Source organism: Polistes fuscatus, unplaced genomic scaffold, assembly GCF_010416935.1.
Source record: "Polistes fuscatus isolate 324 unplaced genomic scaffold, CU_Pfus_HIC Scaffold25, whole genome shotgun sequence".
Classification (NCBI taxonomy): Eukaryota; Metazoa; Arthropoda; class Insecta; order Hymenoptera; family Vespidae; genus Polistes; species Polistes fuscatus.
This window is the reverse complement of record NW_025113102.1, coordinates 803969-825812: the sequence shown is the minus strand read 5'-3', so window position 1 is coordinate 825812 and position 21844 is coordinate 803969. Positions and strand designations below refer to the sequence as shown.

Genomic DNA, 21844 nt, shown 5'->3' with positions numbered 1-21844 from the left:
GGGGGTGGGGGAGGTGAAGAGAAGGAGGAGGAAGAATAAACGATAAGAATATTTTCTATGGGGGTTTCTCGCGAGGTAAGGAATGGGATGGAGGGGTGTTACACTATCGACAATAACAGAGCTAAAAGCTGACTTTTACAAACGAAACGATTCAAAGATTCTTCCTACTACCCGTCTTTTTCTTTTTTTTTCTTTTTTTTCTTCTTTTCTGCTCTTTTTATTTGTTTAAAAACGTATCACGAATATCACACATTATGTACATACGTGTATGTATGTATGTACACGTACACGCTTAAAAGATTCTACCTCTCGAATTGTTTTTTTTTTTTCTTTTACTCTAAGATATTTAATGCGACGTTAATTTTAATTAAAAAGAAGAATATCATTTAAAACCAATTAAAATTTTAAAATATTCTAAGGAACCTTATTTCTTGTTTTTTTTTTTTTTTTTTTTTTAAAACATTCGACACAGTTTATTAAATAAAAAATAAATTTGTTGTTCTATTTAAGCAATTAGTAAAAAATTATGGGTCAACGATTTAAAATGAAAAAAAAAAGAAAAAATAATAAATAGAACTAACTATGGGGTAGGAAAATGATGGTTTAAACCGTACAATAAAATACGAGGCGTGTGTTATTTTGAACGTTGGAAGCGATTCGATTAATACCTGAATTTCTCTGGTAATCCGTCCCCGGGACTTCCTGCAAAGTAAAATACGTGGTGTCTCGTTAATTTGTCTACTTAGTTCGTTTTAATTACTTACTCGAAAAACCCTAGATAGTAATTGTTACTACAAAACTATACAATACTATTAACATCCCTATATACTCTTTATTCTATTCTAAGCTACTATTAAAATGGGTACGAAGATAAGTGATACATTTTAATCCGATCATTCGTATCTTCGAAGACTATAGAAAAAAAAAAAAAAAGGTCAGGTAAAAATAATCAGCTAATATTAGTAACCTGTGTGAGAAGATGTTGAACAGGCTGCGAGAAAGAAGAAGTTTCATGATGATTATCCTGATGATTTTCTTGAACCCGTATCATCGTCACCTCATCATCATGTTCATCATCACCACTGAATTGCACTGATTTCTTACGATGAATAATTTCAAACGAACTCTCCTCCTTATCATTTCCATCAAACCCATTAATCGATCCCAATGAACTTTCCCCGCACTCGATTTTCATATCTTTAGGTTGAACGACCTTTTTCACGATCATGGTGTAACTAATCTCATTCGTCAATGATTCAGGATTCGTCCTAATCGTATGAAAATCATCTTCCTTTTCATCGATCTTCCATTTTTCTTCGTATTCTTCGTTAAAACGTTGTCTCGCAGCCGCCGCCGACTGCTCCTCCAATTGTTCCTTAAATTCGAAATTTCTGATCTTGTTCGATACGTTCGAACATTTGATTTCTTCCTTGGATCTAACTAACGTCTTCCTATCATTAATTTTAGAATCTTCAAAGGCCGTCGTTTCCTGACGGATAATCTCGTAATACTTAACAAAATTCCTAACGCTACCTGGGATTATCGTTAGAGTCTCGTCATGATTGGCTAACGATTGGTCGTTACTTAAATCTACGGGTGTCGTTATGGCCCTGTTATTGTCATCATTATTACAATGGGTTATTACAATGGGAGTCTTTTCTCTAACTATGGCACACTTATTATCATCAACGCTATCTTTTTTTCTCAACTTATGATTTATCTTCTTCAAATCTATATCGATATCATTTCTAAATGTTTCATCTAAATCATCATCGTCGTCGATCATTTGATTTATTTTCATCAATTTTGTATTCTGCACGATAATATCAGTAGACAAATTATTATTTTCGATATTTAAATCAAACTCGGAAATCTTTTCACGAATCTCAGATTTTTGTTTCATCATCATCATCGTCATCGTCGTCATCTGTTCGTCCAATTGTCGGGTCTCATTTATTTCCGCTTGAATTCGCTGAACCGCCATCTGGTTCGCAGTAATCTTCCTTGACTCTTCTTCTTTATCTGCCACATCATTTTTTTTCTTATTTATTTCTACTTCTGCTTCTTCAGAAAAGCTTTCGACAAATTCAACATTATTCAATGAATATTCTGATTTCACTTTCTCCTCCTCCTGTTTCACCACACTTCTCAATTTGATCGTAGAAAAATTTGATACGAGCTCGTTCAGAACGTTGTTTTTCACGTCTACGATGATATCCTCCATTCGTTTGTCCCTCAATGACGAATTCTTATCATTCCCTTTATTTTGTTGTTTATTTAATTCCCGTAAATTGGAATCTCTTTGATTATTCATTTCCCTGATCGAAACCGATGAATTATTTTTCGAACGAATCCCTACGATCTCGCAATTGATCCAATTCGATTGATTTTCACCACCCGTCAGCATAGTTTCTAAAAAAGAATTTCGTCTTACGTTAACTGGAACACTCTTACTATTATTATTATTATTGTTATTCAAAGTTTCTTTGCTTGTTGAATCATCAACGTTCATCATCATCATCTTATCGTTAGACTCTTCGAAACTTGGCACAGTTAAAATCAATCCTCCTCCTCCTCCTCCTCCTCCTCCTCCTTCTGATTCTTCTATTCTCGTCACCCTTGAATCTTCACTTTTATCTTCCTTACAAATTTCTGATTTTAAACAATTCGAATCGACAAATGTTTCATCCTCGTCTTCATCGGATTCATCCCAAACGAAAGAATCGTCGTTCATGAAACTTCGAACCGCTTCAGTTAGACGAATTTTTCTACGTTCATTCGTATTGGATTCATTTTCAGAACACAATTGATCGTTTTGATCATCAAGAATATTCTGATTATTCTCCAAAATGTAATCAACGTTCTGGTTATTGTTGTTGTTTGTATTTGGGTTGGTCTTGTTGTTTTCGCAACTTTCCAACTTCCCCGATAATTTGCGAGATAAACAACTACGTTCCATCTCAAATTCATCTACCTTTATCTCATCCTCGGTAAAACAATTTTCCGAGGAAAATTCGTCAGATTTATCTTCGTTTGATTTTATTTTATCTTCAGAATCGACATTTTCATTAATTAAATTAACCGAACGACCAATTATTTCGGAATGTTCATTTTGTAACAACGAACCGAATGGTACGTCACCGAATAAATCAGCTTTGTCGGAAACTCGAGTGTTTTCCGATCGATTTTCTTGGAGATTATTCGTCGATCGTTCAGAAGTTTCCTCGTTGGAAACATTTGGAAGACTATCATCATCAAGGTCAGGTGTCGAAGAAGAACTCGGTGATTCTATCACGAACCTCACTTTGGTTGCTGTGTGTTCCTCGATGATATTATTCCCATCAGTTTCACAAATATCGTAACACATTGGTGACCTTGATCGTCTAACGTTCAACCTGTTACTCCTATCGATGTAATCCTCGAAAATAAAACTGTTCCTATCGTCGATCCCGAATTCCGTGTTTTCTTCCAACGACGACGTTTTCCATCTTCCCAAACATTTTTCAAAGGGAAAATTTGTCGGTGTTACGCGAAAACAAATCTCACTTTCCACGTTGATATTATTATCCACGAACGAATCCTCGATAATTTCCTTTTCAACGTTCGATGATTCACAATCCGTGACATTTTTTATCGCATTTTCTTCGATACTCGTCTCTTCCCACCTGTTTTCGATCGGTGGATTATCCGTTATGACGTTTCTAAGATCATCGAGGGTGAAAAATAGGGGTGGGTATTTATTGAATTCCTGTTTTCTGACAATATCACCGTACCTGGGTGAAATAATAAACGGTTCGTTGTTTTCAAGATTTTCATCGATTTGCGAATTACTTTTAGGATTGTCAGCAACCTTGAACTCTCTTAATGGACTCCCAGCAACCTTGAACTCTTTTATTGGACTTTCACTGACCTTGAACTCTCTTAGTTGACTTTCACTAACCTCCAACTCTTTTAGTGGACTTTCACCGACCTTTAATTCTCTTCTAGGCCTCTGATCATCAACCTTGAAACCTCTTTTGGGACTCTCGTAAAGCTTCGAATCACTTTCAATTCTCTCATCGACTTTCAATTTTTTTTTACGATCCTCATCAACCTTCAAATCATTTTCAAAACTTTCACTAATCGTCGACTCTCCTTTGGGACTTTCGTGAACCTTCAATCGTTCTTCGGGTTTTTCGTCAATCCTCGATTGTTTCGTCAAATTTTCGTCACTCGTTTTCGAAAGATTATTTTCAAAATTAGAAGAATGATCGAACGAAACAATTTCCTCACTCCGTTCACGCCCCCCGTAATTTTCGTGAATTATAATCCTCGTTTGAATTTGATTCTTATCAACGAATTTGGTTCTATTTTTTCTTGGTATTTGAGAAGGTGGAGGTGGTGGGGGTAAACGTTTCCTATCAATTCTCTTGGCACACATCTTCATTTCTTCCACTTGGTCACGTTTTTCTTCATTCCTGGTACTTTCCGCGTTGATTATTTTTTTCTTTCTTCGTCTGGGTGGCACCGGGGGTGGTGGTGGTGGTGGATGCGGGGGCGGCGGTGTCGGGGGTGTCTCACCTACGATCAGAAGAAACATTTTGCTTGTTTTTTTTTTCTTATTCACACACCTTTCTATACTAAAATTTCTACTGGAAAGATGTCGTAGATATTTTATCAATAAAAATTAATCAAATTCGAATATATGGATGCTCACATTTGTACATCTTGTGGTCTCACGTTTCTTCCTTTTATTATTATTATTATTATTGTATTATAGTGGTCAGACCGATACGAAAAAAGATATGATCACGACGTTAGACCGAGAAATACTAAAGGTGATTCCTTAGAAATGATAGACTACGTTTTTACCCCACCTTTACAACTACTACTACTACTACTCTGTCCCAAGCTCGTTCAATAATAGTTTCTTTCTTTTTTTTTTTCCTGCAAGGGCTTACACACGTCTATCTTTATTTAGTAATTTAATTTTATAGATTATATCTTTTTTTTTCCTTTTTTATCTAATTAATTTCTATAGATATTTTTAATAATAAAATTGATTACAGTGATATTTGGTGAGGATTATTAAAAAAATATACACTTATAGTAATCTCTTCCTTTCATTAATTACACACAAATACTTTGAAATAAATTAATTAAATAAATAAATTATTAATATTTATTTATAAGTAATATGATTTTAATAATTATGATTTTATTTATGTTATATTATTTTTGTAATAAATTTTGTTAAATGATCAAACTCATTCCATTGATATTTAAATTGTATAAAATTAGTATGCTGTTCTATGAAATTACAAATACAAAGTGAATCAAATTTTTGTTATTACAAAAAACTAGACATCCAAATGTTGTAATTAAGAAATTATTCAATGAACTTTTCAACACCAAGATATATTTAATATTATTCGATGAGGAAGTAACACGAGAAAAAGATGACATTGGTCTAACCATGAATTTAATAATTCTCGTTGCACGAGTAAATGGTAAGAATAAACGAATGGACTACTACTCGACTGGGTGACTTAGGATGGGGCTTCGTTAAGGGGATGAAAATAATTCGATTAGAGTGATCGTAGATAGCACTAACTTTCTCTCTCTCTCTCTCTCTCTTTCTTTTGTCATCTCGGAATTGCACTGTCAAGACGTAATATTCTTAACAAGATTTCAAATTTTCACGATACGTCTTCAAGGTAAAGAGATTTCATTTATAAAAAAGCAATTAAATAAATGATCATATCATTAATACAAATTTGTATGAGAAACATTGAAGCTCTGCCAGGTACTTGCATATGGCGTTTTGTATGTGTGAGAAATGAATTAATATTAAATTAATATAAAAAAGCAAAAAGATATAAGAATACTGATGAAAATACGAAAAGATATTTACCTATAATTATATGAACACTTGACGACTGGTTCTACTAACATCAAAATCTTCAATACTAAGAAGCATACTAGCTGATTTGAGAGCGTTGTTACCGACAAGATCGGCCAAGTACAAACTGTTAGCATGGTGGTTACCCATAGCGCTTGAAGCAGCACTACTATATGCACTAGATGTGTTTTGTACCGAAGCAACATCCGTTGTTTTCTGAATCAGCAATTTGTTCGTCATGCTGGACGTCTCAGCTTCGGAGGAAGCATCAAATCTGATGTCACTAAAATTTCAATTTTGTATAATCCAATTAATAATTAATCAATTCAAACTATCATATTTATCATTAGATAATAATTTATTTATAATACTTACTGCAAATAATTGCTTTCTACTGCACCCATGTTACGATTATCAACCTTTTTTATTGAATCCGGTTGAGATAGGACAAGTTCAACTGTTTCGGATGAACTTTGTAACATTTTCAGTGCATCCTCGTATCGAAGATTCAGTAAATTTTGTCCATTTATCGCTACTATCCGATCACCTACGAACAATACATTATTCATTAGCTAATTCTATACTTTATGGTGTTAGCTTGTTTTACCTTTGTTCACGTTTCCAGCCATATCAGCAGAACCACCAACTGAAACTGCTTGCACGTATACCCCACCGTCGTTACCTTCGGTCACCTGCAAACCAATACTTCCACCGTGTCCTCGTTCCAATTTAATCGTATGAAGAATCCTTTCCTCTGCGAAGGACAATTCTTCTAAACGTGCCATCAATGAAGCTGATATAGATTCCTCTTCTGGTACGTGAAACGTTTCGTCGTCCGTTCTTATATCCGCATCTATCAATAAAAAATATTTATCTCGTTACAATTTATCATTAACAATAATTACATATTTTAAATAATATTAATATTATTTTATTATCTTGATTACTCACTGAGAACGTAAGCTTCTGGTAACGGTGACTCGGTCGATCTAGCAGAAAACGACCTTATCGACGACTCCGTGTCAGATTTCAACGATACAGACTCAGCATCGTCGGTAAGTACGGGATCTTTTTGACCGATACTGCTGTAAATCGCTCTGGTGCCCATTTTTACTCCCAACCTGCGTGGTAAACTTGGCGTACGAAAACCGGTACTTTGCCTCGGTGTCCCATAATTCGGCAAACTCGACGTTTTCATCTGCGGAAAACGAACGAGATCACAGATGTTAGATCAAACGTTTTACTAAATAAACCGAACAAACAAATATATTACATATTTCATTATTAATTAATCATTATTTACTTTGTGTATTGTTTTTTTTACGTCTGAAACTTCCCAAACTTCTTCGGGAACTGGAAACTTTTTCTTTCTCGATAACCCAGCTTTATTGATCGCGGCGTAAAGTTCCTCAGGATTGTCGGATTTTTCGTTCAGATGATCAATGTCATTGGTCGACATGATTTTTGGCAAAGCGTAGACACACTCCGCGTCAATTTGAATTCTCGAACACGCATAAATCGTCCCCCTGTCTCTTTCCTTGAGATCCAATGAAATCGGTTCGTTCGGATTAATTAGGTCTCCCTCGGACTCATCTTCGGTGTCACGTGACTCCCCTTCAGGCTCCAATCTGACATTTACTTGAGCATAAAGGGCGTCCTCTTCTGACGAATAAAACGCATGATTCTCGTTAGTCTGAACTATCGCATTGCTTTCTTTCTGAGGATTTTCATTCTCTTTGTTCTGATATTCCTCCAATTGCATCGGATAACTGTTCAACTTGGGATGTATTTTAACGGTATTCGCAATAGTTATTTTTGTCTTTCCATCGGTGTTCTTCGATTTTGACGGTGACGTTGTCGTCGTCGTCGTTGTCGTCGTTTCAACTGTCATCGGAATTCCAAAATCTAAAAACAAAACAAAGAAAAATTCAAACAAATCTTTCTCGGGCAAATGATCGTTTTGTTGAGATTTCATTTGTTTTAACCTTTCGCAAGTCCCTGCAACGATGTAAGTTCGGAACGTAGTTTCAAGAAGAACTGATGATGCAAGGAAGTTAACTTGAACGCGAAATAACTCCTGGAAAAGGATCGAATTAATTACAAGAAAAACGGATCTTATATTTCGTTTAAAAAAACACAAAAGTATAGGAGTCTCGTTTACAAAGAAGAAGAAGAAGAAGAAGAAGCCCTCTTACTTTCTGTGATCCATTCGTAATTTGAATTTGCATCGTTTCCCGTTTAATTTCGTGTAGACTAGCAGACAATTCTTACTGTAACTCAAAGTCTGAATGTCTCTCCATTGAAATTGTGCGAGTTCCATTCTTTCCCTTGGTTCCCCGCCTCTTTCGAAGAGTTTCAAACCCTGGAAACAAAATTCCATGTTTTATTTTGGATAAACAATTATACAAATAATATATTTTATTTAATTATTGTTTATAATTATAAACGTACTTGAGCATGAATGGCTAACCAGACATTGCTATCAGTCTTCTTGTTCTTCGACGATTTATTCTTGCTGTTGTTATGAACATTACTATTGTTATGATTGTTGTTGTTGTTATTATTATTATTATTAATATTAATATTATTAATGCAAGTATCTTTTCTCGAAATTCTACAAGTGGTTTGATTCGAACAGATCTGTTGTTCGGGATTTACGTTGAAATGTGTATTTGGTTTGGCGTTACCGCCGTCAGCGATGCTGCGTTCGTCGTTGTAACGCATCTTGGATTGAAGAATTTCATTGGAATGTTCAGGTAGATTTTCTATTCTACCATACGTCGTGGTGGTAGTAGTAGTGGTAGTGGTAGTGGTAGTTGTTATAGGTTTCTCTTGTCCGTAAATATTTTCCGTTCGTGCACCCTCGCAACTGCGACGACGTTTATCCTCGGTGATTTTTCTTTTCTTTTGTTGCGTCATAACTTTGTCGAGTTCTTTACAATCTACGCTTGCTATGTAATAATGGGAACCATAATCCTGTAAGGATTGGGAATGAGTTATGAACATCTCCTCGGCCTTGTTAGAATCCAAACCACGACGATCCCTGTGTGCCTGTTGTAGTTGAACGCGCAAGGCTTCAGCGTTCACGTTAGACTGATGCTGATCCATATTTAATATCAAAGATTCTGGGACGTAATGTTCCAACAAAAAGTAGTCACCACATCCGTGTTCCTATAATCAAATGATCATTCAAATAGATCAGTAGTTTCCTAATGGCTCTTAACGATAAGGAAATATCGAAAGGTAATGTTTTCTAAACTTACGTTCGCATTGTAATTACCAAATTCGACTTGAAGTGCCAATCCGGTTAAATAAATTAATTCAGGATAGGAACACACGAGTTGTTGCTCGAGTATGCATCGCCTTATTTGCAGATACAGCAAGTGTTTCGATATCCAGTTTCTGTGAAAAATACAACCAATCTATCTGTATTTAGTTCTTTTTTTTTTTTTTTTATTTAAATGCGAATTACTTACCTGATACCACGCAACGATGGTAAGAAAAAACGAAGTCTCAAGTAAAGCATGAAACTGGTTGGAAGTCCCAAGGAACCTTTGCTTTTGCCACTGTTCAACCAACCAGGCGGTGCTACTTTGTTCAATTTCGTTTCCGGTGGTAGAATGGCGAAATCACCGGCCAACAAAACCGCCAATCCTAGCGTGAAATTTTCTTCCAAATGTTCAGCTTGCACTATGGCCTGTACGAAATTCATATCATTTATTTTTGATCTTTGTAATATTTTTACGAACATTATTTTTCATTATTCTTTCGTTTTAACGAATGCGAATTTATCCGGTCGGTTTATTTGAGTTGATAAAACGTAAGGTAAAGTAAATTTTAGAAATCGCATAACTCTCTAAACTCGTGGATTTGTCGTAAAGTGTAACACGGTGTCATGGTAAATGTAGTGGTAATAGTTTCTGGCAACGTGCCAAAACTTCTGCTTACAGTTTACGGGTATGAAATTTGTGACTTCTGCGAAGAGGACACAATTTAAACCTTATACTACTCGATGATGCAAAGTGTGTGGAATATGAGGAGGACACGTGTATTACAATCGAATGCAAGACCTTTCTATCTGAAACTATTTCACACGTGGATAGACGATAGGCCAGCAAATTGAATGTCTTATCAGTGCGAACCACTCTTCCCGCTGAATCTTCAATGGTTTCTCTCTCTCTCACTCTCTCCCGAGTTTCCATTCAAGTTTCGATTATTGTTCTATCTCGCGATAACAGAATGAATTAATCTATTTGGCACGACGTTCCGCGAACAAATAATATCGTTTCAATCTAAAGCTCATTAGATTAGATACCGTTCAATTAAAATTCATTTATGTTTATAATCAAGATTGTTCTTAAACTGACCTGAAACAAATCTCCAGCAGTTATCTTTTGTGAATCGCAAGTAACTTCCATGCGTTGTCCTGTTAACATTATTACAACAATTCGACTCAAATTGCCACCCTGTAATATAAAAAATAATAATAATTATTAATAATGATGTTTTCTTACTATTGATATGATATATGACTCGAGGACAATTTAGAAATAATTGGAAAATTGATAAGAATGATAAGCATCTATGTTATTTTGAAAAATATTTTTTTACGATTCCAATTCGTTTTATTTTCATCCCTTCCCACTAATCCGGTATGGTCTAGTGGCTAGGATACCTGGCTTTCACCCAGGAGGCTCGGGTTCGATTCCCGGTACCGGAATATTTCTTTTTTTTTTTCGGATAAAAATACTTTAGATTTGTTACTGAAGTACGCTTTAACTTGACCATCTTAACAAGTCCGGTATGGTCTAGTGGCTAGGATACCTGGCTTTCACCCAGGAGGCTCGGGTTCGATTCCCGGTACCGGAATACTTCTTTTTTTTTTTGTTTTTTTTTTTTCAATCAATTGGTTATTTTTTCTAATAAAATAATATCTTATATTTTTGTACATGAATTTTATGATAAACTTAATCTAAAAATGTATCGTATTTAAATAAATAGTAATTGTTTACGAGTATAAGTTTTTGTAATGTTGTTCGAAGATTATAAAATATTTCAACTAGCAGTCTAATTGTATTTATGTGCAAGTTTTAATGCCAAGTAAATGTTTTTGTTTGTAAAATTATATTATTAAAAATAAAATCAATTCAAGATACGTGAATATATATATATTTAGTTGGGTAAAGACATCACGTAAGCAACTTCTTCCAACAATCCGGTATGGTCTAGTGGCTAGGATACCTGGCTTTCACCCAGGAGGCTCGGGTTCGATTCCCGGTACCGGAATTTATTTTTTTACTTTTTTTTTAACACGAAAATTTTATTTGCTCGTGATAAAATTGTACCTACTATAATTTATAATTATTTATTTCCTTTTTTTTACTCGATTTAATTAACAAATCCTATATTACATGAATAATAAGATTAATATTTTTCTTCGACGCGTAAATTAAAACGTAGTATAAACGAAATATATCCGTGACACGCTGAATAAGATTTATAACTAATAATAAAAGAAATTGTTCATGTTTATAAGATTATTATTAAACATAAAATCTGTTTAAACTTCAAAGATATGTGCATTTGGTAAGGTGTGTATTCTGTACAAACAGAATCTTTCACGAATCCGGTATGGTCTAGTGGCTAGGATACCTGGCTCTCACCCAGGAGGCTCGGGTTCGATTCCCGGTACCGGAATTTATCTTTTTACTTTTTTTTTTGACTAAATAAAATTGCTATCCTACTGACACATATTTTTTTAACGTACAAAACTTATACATTTGTTTAAAAAATAATTATATTAACAATCTCGATCAATGCAACGTGAATTTAAATAATTCTGAATCGCGATTAGTAAAACAAACCAGTTAAAAATTACCAAATAAAATAACAATGAATTATTTTGAAGCTTACTTTTACTTGTCCAACGCATAGCGTTTTCGGTGGTTGATTCGCACGTACAACAAATTCCGGTCCGATGCATTGTGCCTTATTAAATGACCTCATTGGTCCGCCGCCTATGGTCCGGTAGAGTCGGGATGGTGCTCTTTGAACTGCTTTGCCACGTCGAGCTCTCGGTCCATTTCTAACTATATTTCTGCACATATAACAACATTACCTTCTTGGATAAATGAATTATCGTCTCAATATACTTAAATTTTATGTTCCATTTAATATTTCCTATCATTTTACTACTAGATATTTCTATTACGCATCGTAGAATAATACTAATAATAATAATAATAATAATAATAATAATAATAATAATAATACGATAGAAATAAGAAAATTATATTCCACCTACTTTTTCTTTTTTTTCTTTTTTTTTTTTCAATTAAAAAAAAAGTCAATTCGATTCTAGTCACTCTCTTATGTAACAGTAAAAAAAAAAAAAAAAAAGAAAGAAAAAAAAAATGACAGAACCTTTAAAGGTGAAAGCCGTTCGTTAATACCACCACCAGCCACGACGCACGACTGCTTCCACATTTATTATCTTCGTACACGTGTAAGCAATTTATCTCTCCGACTATACTAAAAATGATTTTATTTAAAATAGATGAGAAGAATAAAAAAAAAAAAAAAAAATGTTCTCACGATTTTATAATCTCGTCGTAAGTCAAATCAAAAAGTACGTACAATTAATTATAACGAAGAACTGTATTCGCAGGAATCATTGAATTCTTCATCCCTTAACAAACTCAATTTCAAAAAGATCGGATTCATGTAAAGAAACAGAGAGAGAGAGTGAGAGAGAAACAATATTTGATTCAAGCTTGTTCCAGTCTTTCTATCTCTCTCTCTCTCTCTCACATTTATTTTCTCTCTTTCTCTCTCTTTAAAGGTGGCAACTTCAGAGAGTCGACCTAGATCGCTTGAAAGCGTTTATTAACACGGATGTATGACTTGGGCCAAACTTAATAATGGCCGCATAAAGGGTGCGAGAATATCTGAGAACGCTTCGAGGCCCTCCTTCTCTCCTTCCCTAATTTAATGCTTTACTTCCCTTCTTCCCTCCTCTACCCTAATCCCATTCCACTTTTCCTCTACCCTGTTATCTTTCTCCCTCTCCCTCTCCCTCTTTTCTTTCTCTCATCTTTGGCGGCACGATTGATGAAATTTTAAGTAAAATGTTTTCATTTGAAACATTAATCTTCCTCGTGATTAACGACAATAATTCAATAACTTTTGTCAAATTCATTAAGCGTTATGCGTTCGTGATAATCGCGAGGAGAGAGGAGTTCATTGTTCGTCGTTAAAATATTTCAAAGATGGCGTACCTCTTTCGTGATATCATTGAAATATTTTTGAGGTTAGGTTAAACACGAAGGAAATAATTATTTCGTACCTCGGTGGTTTGGCTGGTGGTTCCGTTGTTGGATTACTTTCCATATCCGATAACGGTGGTTTTCTTAAAGTGGTGATTATTCGGGGTGGTTTAGGAGGTCCTTGAGCTCCTCCTCCTCCTCCTCCTGCTCCTCTCGTTCTTATGGAAGACAATGGATTTTGTTGTTGGACCATCTGTTCCTCGTTCTTTGGGATTCGATGATCACTCGTCACGATATTCGGTTGGGATAGTCTTTTAAATTCCGTTGATTGTTGTTGCTGTAATTGTGTTTGATGATCCCTGTTTGAAATTTGGGGATTCGAATTCTGACGTTGCAAGGATTTATTGGTCCTTTCGTAAATGTCACCATTGAGATTACTGAAATACAAAATTCATCTAATTTATCGTCAATTCAAAATTGAAATGTTATATTTATATTAAGAAAAATCACATTTTAAAAGTTGAATACTTAAGAGAATGAAAATCAAACTTTGTAAACCAACCTGCTGGTGGTAGTTGCGTTAGACGTGTAAACGTTGTCTCTTCGAGCTGATGCCGGTGTCTTAGCAGAGAATCCGTTAACACGAACATCTTGCGAGCTAAGGAATGGTTTAACAGGCAAGGCGTATATTGGATCGTTGTAGGGGTTTCCCGTGGGAGCACACTCGGAGAAGATGGCGTGCAGATTGCCACTGCTCTTTGTCTGTTGAAGCCGAGTAGAAACGGGCTGAGAATAGGCTCGCGTGTGACTGTGTTGTTGTTGCTGTTGCTGCTGATAATGTAAATGATGATGACTGTTCGGTAAAGCAAGGGAAGGCCTGCTACCACTCGCCTGAATATCCAACTGAGATTGAAATTGCGCTCTGCAATTACTCAAAGCCATTTCCGTTCGTCTCTGTTGTTTCTGATGTTCCTGGTGTTGTTGTTGTTGTTGTTGTTGTTGGTTACAAAGACTCGTTAGATTTGGATGGGAACGGGAATTCCGCGACTGTGCTTTGAAAAGTGCACCCTTCTGATGATGATGATGATTATGATTATGATTATAATTAGTATTAAGATTAGGATTATGATGAGAATGCTGCTGGTCTTGTTGATTCTTTGGAAATAGCTGATTGACTTGACTCTGCTGATTTATTACTTCCTGTTGCCTCAATTGTTGCTGTTGTTTTTGTTGCTGATGAAATTGTTCGTTAGAACGTTGTATTACATGCTGTTTTAAATTCTGTTGTTCGACTTGTCCGTTCTGTGACGCTCGTTCATCTTGACCCTGTTGTTGTTGTTGCTGCTGCTGTTGTTGTTGTTGACGATGTTGATGATGATGATGATGATGATGATGATGATGATCGTGTTGCTGTTGTTGTTGACCCTGATAATTTTGATTGGATCGTTCTACAGGATTATTTAAATTAGGTATTGCGTTGAGTCGATGATAAGCAGCACGTTTTCTTGCCGCGTATTGGGCCGATCTTATTACTTCTCTATACATGTCCATGACTATGTGAGTGAATGGTTTAGATTGCAAACGCGTACGGCAGTACTCCGAGATTACCTTGAGAAACAGAAATATTAGAAAAAAATTACTCGATACATTCTTGAAAATAATTCAATCGGGATTTTTATTTCTTTTTCTTCAAATAATTATCAACAAAAACAATGAAGCAGCCAAATCGCAGCCAAATTTATTGTATTACTTGAATAATCCGATTGGCCGATTTTGGAAGTACCACTTTCCAGTAGACAAACTATTAGTTCGAACGAACAATAGTCCTCAATTCTATAGACTATGATCCAACGGAGAAGTGACCCCTCCCCCTTCACCTAACCCTGTTGGCCATTATCACTCCTTTGTATTCTCCACCCTGCGAATGACGAACTTTAGAGACAACGCCGTTCCCGCTCAAGACAAAAACGGACGATTAATATTTCCTGCTCTTGATAGCAATTATTTCTCTTATTCTTTATCCCCCTACCCCCTCCATCCTCCTCTCCCCCATGTCTACCCCATGAATCTCTTGCTTTTGGTTTAATTTTAAATGTTAATATGCAAAAGTTAAAGTTACCAAAAGTCTGTCAAAATGAACGTAACAATTTTTGTTTCGAGTATTACGTATTACAAAAACAAAATTTTAGATTATTATTATTATTTTACACGTCCACAAATGCATGCATTCGATAAATGAATCTTTATCAGTGCAACGATGCATCCCAAAACGAATCTCTCTCTTACTTTTAAGTGTTAAATGATTTCCAAAAAAATAGTAGTAAATATTAACAATTATTTTTGTAATTTTTTTTAATTATTGCTATCATTACCGTTGTTTTATTTTTAAATATAAAAAAAAATTCATAACGAACTACTCGACCAACTTAAAGCGTCACATGCAAATGCTTCGACTATGTGTGCTATGACCATGGAAACCTCTCCCCTCCCTCCCAGCCCCCCTCTCTCGCTCTTTCTCTCTTTCTATCTCTCTTTCGCATAATACACATACACCCACGCACATGTACACGTCGGATAGATAATTCAATTAAAGCAGGCTTCCATGTCCGTCACAGCGAGAGTTCAAGGGCTCTATGCGATCGCGTTAAGTTCATCACGAGTACCCTTATCGTTCCTGACGTCTTCTTCGGTCATGTTAATTATCGTCATGGTGATTCTCATACCTAATTTATTACTTATTTACTTGCTTCGTTATGTTTTATCTTTCATACATTTTTAAAATGAAAATTCTTCGGAATTACAACTTAAAGTGTTGTAAGTTTTATTATATTTGTTTCATTTAACACACATACAACGTACACACCTGTGAAATATTTTATTCTATTGAAGAATTTTTCTTAATACGTTTAAGCAAATAATAATGTATGTACAGGGTGTCCCACATAACTCTAGTTACCATTTTTGTTTGATGTGTTTTTGTTGTTTATATGTTTTTGTTATATGTTTTGTTTGTATATGTTGTTATATGTATAGAGAAATTTAGTTTCGTAATATGGGACCCATTTCTATCTTCTTTTTAAGATTTCCTGATACTAGGAGGACAATCATAAGACATTCAATGGATCAACACGCACAATGGATCAACAACATCAGTTTAAGAACAACGTACAACGTTTTTTTAATTAATTATTATAAATTATATCTTATTTATCTTAAAAATCAGATCTACATTAAAGAAATGTAAAAGAAACTTTGTGTACAAGATTGAAATTTATAAAATATACTTAAATTAAATCAAATCATTTGTTTAATTATTTATATTACGAAAAAACAATTCCTAAACAAAAAATCCAAACAGGTGAACAGAAAAAAAAGATATAGAATAATGCAACGTTAAGGTAAGTTATTTTTTAGTTACTAAACTTTAAACATACATACGAGTTCCAAAACTAACAAATTAAGAATCCAAAATAAAATTTTCGACAAAATTTCAAAGTTTTCTCAAAAATTTCGGATTTTTCCAAGAAATGACGTCATTTCCAAGAATTTCAGATGACGTCATTTCTTGGAAAAGTCCGAAATCGAGATACCTCCTCGCACATCATGTGATCCTGTAAACATTCTCAATTTTCGAGAAAACTTTGAAATTCTGTCGAGAAAAATTTGAAATTTTGTCGAAAATTTAATTTTGTAACAGGATCACATGATGTGCGAGGAGGTATCTGGATTCCGGATTTTCCAAGAAATGACGTCATTTCCAAGAATTTCGGACATTTCCAAGAAATGACGTCATTTCCAAGAATTTCAGAAATTCCAAGAAATGACGTCATTTCCAAGAATTTCGGATTTTTCCAAGAAATGACGTCATTTCCCAGAATTTCAGATGACGTCATTTCTTGGAAAAGGCCGAAATCGAGATACCTCCTCGCACATCATGTGATCCTGTTAACAATCTCAATTTTCTAGAAAACTTTGAAATTTTGTCGAGAAAAATTTGAAATTTTGTCGAAAATTTAATTTTGTAACAGGATCACATGATGTGCGAGGAGGTATCTGGATTCCGGACTTTTCCAAGAAATGACGTCATTTCCAAGAATTTCGGACATTTCCAAGAAATGACGTCATTTCCAAGAATTTCAGATTTTTCCAAGAAATGACGTCATTTCCAAGAATTTCGGATTTTTCCAAGAAATGACGTTATTTCTTGGAATTTCAGATGACGTCATTTCTTGGAAAAGGCCGAAATCGAGATACCTCCTCGCACTCATGTGATCCTGTTTACAATCTCAATTTTCGAGAAAACTTTGAAATTTTGTCGAGAAAAACTTGAAATTTTGTCGAAAATTTAATTTTGTAACAGGATCACATGATGTGCGAGGAGGTATCTGGATTCCGGACTTTTCCAAGAAATGACGTCATTTCCAAGAATTTCGGACATTTCCAAGAAATGACGTCATTTCCAAGAATTTCGGAATTTTCCAAGAAATGACGTCATTTCCAAGAATTTCGGATTTTTCCAAGAAATGACGTCATTTCCAAGAATTTCAGATGACGTCATTTCTTGGAAAAGGCCGAAATCGAGATACCTCCTCGCACATCATGTGATCCTGTTAACAATCTCAATTTTCGAGAAAACTTTGAAATTTTGTCGAGAAAAATTTGAAATTTTGTCGAAAATTTAATTTTGTAACAGGATCACATGATGTGCGAGGAGGTATCTCGATTTCGGCTTTTTCCAAGAAATGACGTCATTTCCAAGAATTTCAGAAATTCCAAGAAATGACGTCATTTCCAAGAATTTCGGATTTTTCCAAGAAATGACGTCATTTCCAAGAATTTCGGATTTTTCCAAGAAATGACGTCATTTCCAAGAATTTCGGATGACGTCATTTCTTGGAGAAGTCCGAAATCGAGATACCTCCTCGCACATCATGTGATCCTGTTAACAATCTCAATTTTCGAGAAAACTTTGAAATTTTGTCGAGAAAAACTTGAAATTTTGTCGAAAATTTAATTTTGTAACAGGATCACATGATGTGCGAGGAGGTATCTCGATTCCGGACTTTTCCAAGAAATGACGTCATTTCCAAGAATTTCGGACATTTCCAAGAAATGACGTCATTTCCAAGAATTTCGGAATTTTCCAAGAAATGACGTCATTTCCAAGAATTTCGGATTTTTCCAAGAAATGACGTCATTTCCAAGAATTTCAGATGACGTCATTTCTTGGAAAAGTCCGAAATCGAGATACCTCCTCGCACATCATGTGATCCTGTTAACATTCTCAATTTTCGAGAAAACTTTGAAATTTTGTCGAGAAAAATTTGAAATTTTGTCGAAAATTTAATTTTGTAATAGGATCACATGATGTGCGAGGAAGTGGCACTCGCCATTCCTTTCTTTATGTTTTTTAAATCATACTTTTCAATTCTTTAAATATCTTCATTTTTTTTTTTTTTTTAAGTTTTAGGACCTGGAGGGACTCGATCCCACGATTTCCAGGTCCCAAGGCAAGTGCTCTACTAACTGAGCCACCGATCTTTTTTAATTTGTTAGTTTTAGAACTCGTATTTATGTTTAAAGTTTAGTAACTAAAAAATAACTTACCTCAACATTGCATTATTCTATATCTTTTTTTTCTGTTCACCTGTTTGGATTTTTTGTTTAGGAATTGTTTTTTCGTAATATAAATAATTAAACAAATGATTTGATTTAATTTAAGTATATTTTATCAATTTCAATCTTGTACAGAAAGTTTCTTTTACATTTCTTTAATGTAGATCTGATTTTTAAGATAAATAAGATATAATTTATAATAATTAATTAAAAAAACGTCGTACGTTGTTCTTAAACTGATGTTGTTGATCCATTGTGCGTGTTGATCCATTGAATGTCTTATGATTATCCTCCTAGTATCAGGAAACCTTAAAAAGAAGATAGAAATGAGTCCCATATTACGAAACTAAATTTCTCTGTGTTTCCTTATCTTCTTATTCTCAGTTTTCTTCTTCTTATATATATTAACTAAATTTTATTTATTCTAAATAAATGTATTATTAGGGGTTGGTGTGTAAAAAAATATTATCAATGGTTATTATATTAATTATTCCAATTATTTGAATTACAAATATAAATATTGTAATTCACTTCGTATAATATAAATAATTAAAGAAAAATGATTTAAAATAAAAAAAGTGAATCGAGGATGAATGTATTTAACGCGTGTTCACGTATGTCGAAATGTGCAATAAATTATTTCAATTGTTATCAAAGCTATAGAAAAGAAAACGGAAGAAGAAGAAGATAGGGGGTGGGAGTTGGACGAGGGGTGAGTATCTCGTGAAATCCGTATCGGCGTCGAAGGATTTATGCTTTGAAAGTAGAGAGAACAACAACGGATTCAGAGGATTTGAAAGATGAGAGAATGCACCGGGAGTCACCGAGTGATATCGCTTAAATTATTTTTCTACCGGCCAATATGTTATTTCTGTAGTAGTAGATTTTGTTTTTTTTTTTTTTTTATTGGAAAATAGAAGCATCGATATGTTTCTCGGATATATATAATATTTTTTTGTCTTCAACCACACACACACACACACACACACACGTTAAATATTTATATTTAATATTTCACATGTATATATAATCCTCTTTAATTAAAAAAAAATATATATTTTTATATTATATTTATATTATTTATTATAATATGTTATATTAAATGTAAATAAATAAATAGAAATAAAAAATAAATATAATAATATAAATTTGTGTGTATTATTTGTATAATATCCTGCTAATATTTTATTTCTTTTTTTATTAAACAATTTACTGTGTAATGCACGACACACAAGAGACTATGCACAACACTCTGACATTTTTTATTTTTCGTGTGCGTTGTAAAAATATTTTGTTTTTTTTTGACATTTAAATAATTTACTATCGTATATAAATTATTGTGAAGTTTATTAATAAACTTTGTTATTAATAATTGTAGTTAAAATTAAACCGAACTAATATCCGACGATTAGAAATGATTTATGGTAATAAATGATCGTAATTATTATTAACAATCGATTATTTGAACTCGAGGTTATACGAAATCCATAAATTTATCGGTTTACTAAGACAAAACATGAATTTCAGAGAACCCAGTATTACTAGTTTCCGTGGTATAATTTCGGAGGTAGTAAAAAGGGCTGAAGTTAAAAGCCATTTCTCGAAGGACACGTGTCGAGTGGTCCAGTTTCGAAAGAAATGATCTCTAAAGGGAAACGTTCTTTTTCACGGATTAGCATTCCAACCTTCTCGTTCGGTTCTCGGCAACTAGCTCATAAATTGCAAAGAAAATGTCTGCCCGAATAAAATGGAAACGTTTTTTCCCCATAAATTTTCCATACACATACATACACACACACATACACACTGTTCAATCCGTGTTCGAAAAGTAATTTCGTTTGTTTTTTTGGTTTTTAAATACAAAATAAAAATAAATGTGTTCGTATTTAAAAATCTAATTGCAAGTAAAACTATTTTTAAATGCGAATTATTAAGTTATATAATTTAATATATAATAAATATAAATTTCACGCACATAATAAATTAAATAATTTGTTTATTATATTAAAAATAATAAATTATATAATTTAATATATTATTAATTTATTATTTAATCGTTTATATAAAAATATGTATGAATGTATGGGAGTATATGAAAAATGTGAATGAAATTTAAATGAGAAAGATACGAAATGATGAAAATTTTTATTAGATTATTAAATAATCGTTACTTTCATGAAACTTACGTCGAGAAGATTCATCAGAGAGGCACGTCGACGAGGATCAGGTTCTGTCATGGCCGCTAAAACTGACTGAAGGGCTGATGAGGGTGAGACCGAGACCGTCCCGGTTAAAGCTGCCACTCTTGGTGTTGTGTCCAGTAAAGCTCTGCCTAACGAATACATCCACATCTGAAAATACACATTAAACATAATAAAAATGATTAAATCAGCCATTATTTCATAGTTTTATATAATTTTTGAATAATTTTCAACTTTCTTTTCATATGATTTAAATATATTTATATTAACTCTTTGTATGTATTATATATACACATATTTACTTAAAAAATAGAATAAAATATCCTATATGAATTCGTATACGTTTAATGGGAATCATCATTGTATCGGATTAACTCGTATTCATGTATTTTCTATTTAAATTAAATTTTTTACATTAACCTGATATTATTTTTCATTATACTTTTGCACCAATCTAATATTTAATTAATTATTAAACGTTAAAACAATTAATTCGGTGTTTTGTATATTAAAATTAATTTTATAAGAATTTATTTTTATTTCAATATTCAGTATAATGAATAAATTTGTTGTATTTCAGACTCAATCACACGATAATAATACGAATGAGATTTATTTTCTATGGGATATCTATGGGATATTTAATATCGATCGTAATGTTAATCAATATTAATTAAATAAAAAACTGGTGTGTGTACTTATGTACGCACGTAAGAAGTTATACTTCTTTGCCATACCAAAACGAACATAACCTCAATAACATCAAAAATAACTTCAAAAAAAAAACTTAACCAACAAAAATATTTATTATTATTATTATTATTATTATTATTATTATTTTAAAAAAAAAGGAAAGAAACATATTTTCAATCGATCGATAT

At 33.5% G+C, this 21844-nt stretch overlaps 1 protein-coding gene and 4 non-coding genes across 8 annotated transcripts in view; 4 read left to right on the top strand and 1 right to left on the bottom strand.

The window, feature by feature from the left end:
- Window positions 1–21844, bottom strand: part of LOC122518581 (putative uncharacterized protein DDB_G0282133) — a 149556-nt gene that overhangs the window by 71448 nt on the left and 56264 nt on the right. For 2 of the 4 annotated variants that reach the window (XM_043637592.1, XM_043637591.1), the window contains exons 4-19: window positions 20949–21113; window positions 13709–14754; window positions 13227–13583; window positions 11795–11978; window positions 10249–10347; window positions 9358–9578; window positions 9145–9283; window positions 8333–9052; window positions 8077–8243; window positions 7867–7958; window positions 7185–7786; window positions 6833–7079; window positions 6489–6734; window positions 6257–6428; window positions 5894–6164; window positions 4436–4560 (exon numbers count right to left, since the gene is read on the bottom strand). In XM_043637592.1, coding sequence (XP_043493527.1) covers window positions 5900–6164; window positions 6257–6428; window positions 6489–6734; window positions 6833–7079; window positions 7185–7786; window positions 7867–7958; window positions 8077–8243; window positions 8333–9052; window positions 9145–9283; window positions 9358–9578; window positions 10249–10347; window positions 11795–11978; window positions 13227–13583; window positions 13709–14754; window positions 20949–21113 — 4722 coding nt within the window. In that variant the 3' untranslated portion in view covers window positions 4436–4560; window positions 5894–5899. Of the gene's footprint in view, window positions 1–668; window positions 703–967; window positions 4561–4696; window positions 4834–5893; window positions 6165–6256; window positions 6429–6488; window positions 6735–6832; window positions 7080–7184; window positions 7787–7866; window positions 7959–8076; window positions 8244–8332; window positions 9053–9144; window positions 9284–9357; window positions 9579–10248; window positions 10348–11794; window positions 11979–13226; window positions 13584–13708; window positions 14755–20948; window positions 21114–21844 lie in introns of those variants that run through there. The other 2 variants (XM_043637593.1, XM_043637594.1) reach the window with 2 other exon arrangements.
- On the top strand, window positions 10530–10601 carry Trnae-uuc. The gene has a single exon. It is a non-coding gene; the product is annotated as a tRNA-Glu (tRNA).
- Trnae-uuc lies at window positions 10679–10750 on the top strand. Its single transcript has one exon. It is a non-coding gene; the product is annotated as a tRNA-Glu (tRNA).
- Window positions 11096–11167, top strand: Trnae-uuc. The gene has a single exon. It is a non-coding gene; the product is annotated as a tRNA-Glu (tRNA).
- Window positions 11507–11578, top strand: Trnae-cuc. The gene has a single exon. It is a non-coding gene; the product is annotated as a tRNA-Glu (tRNA).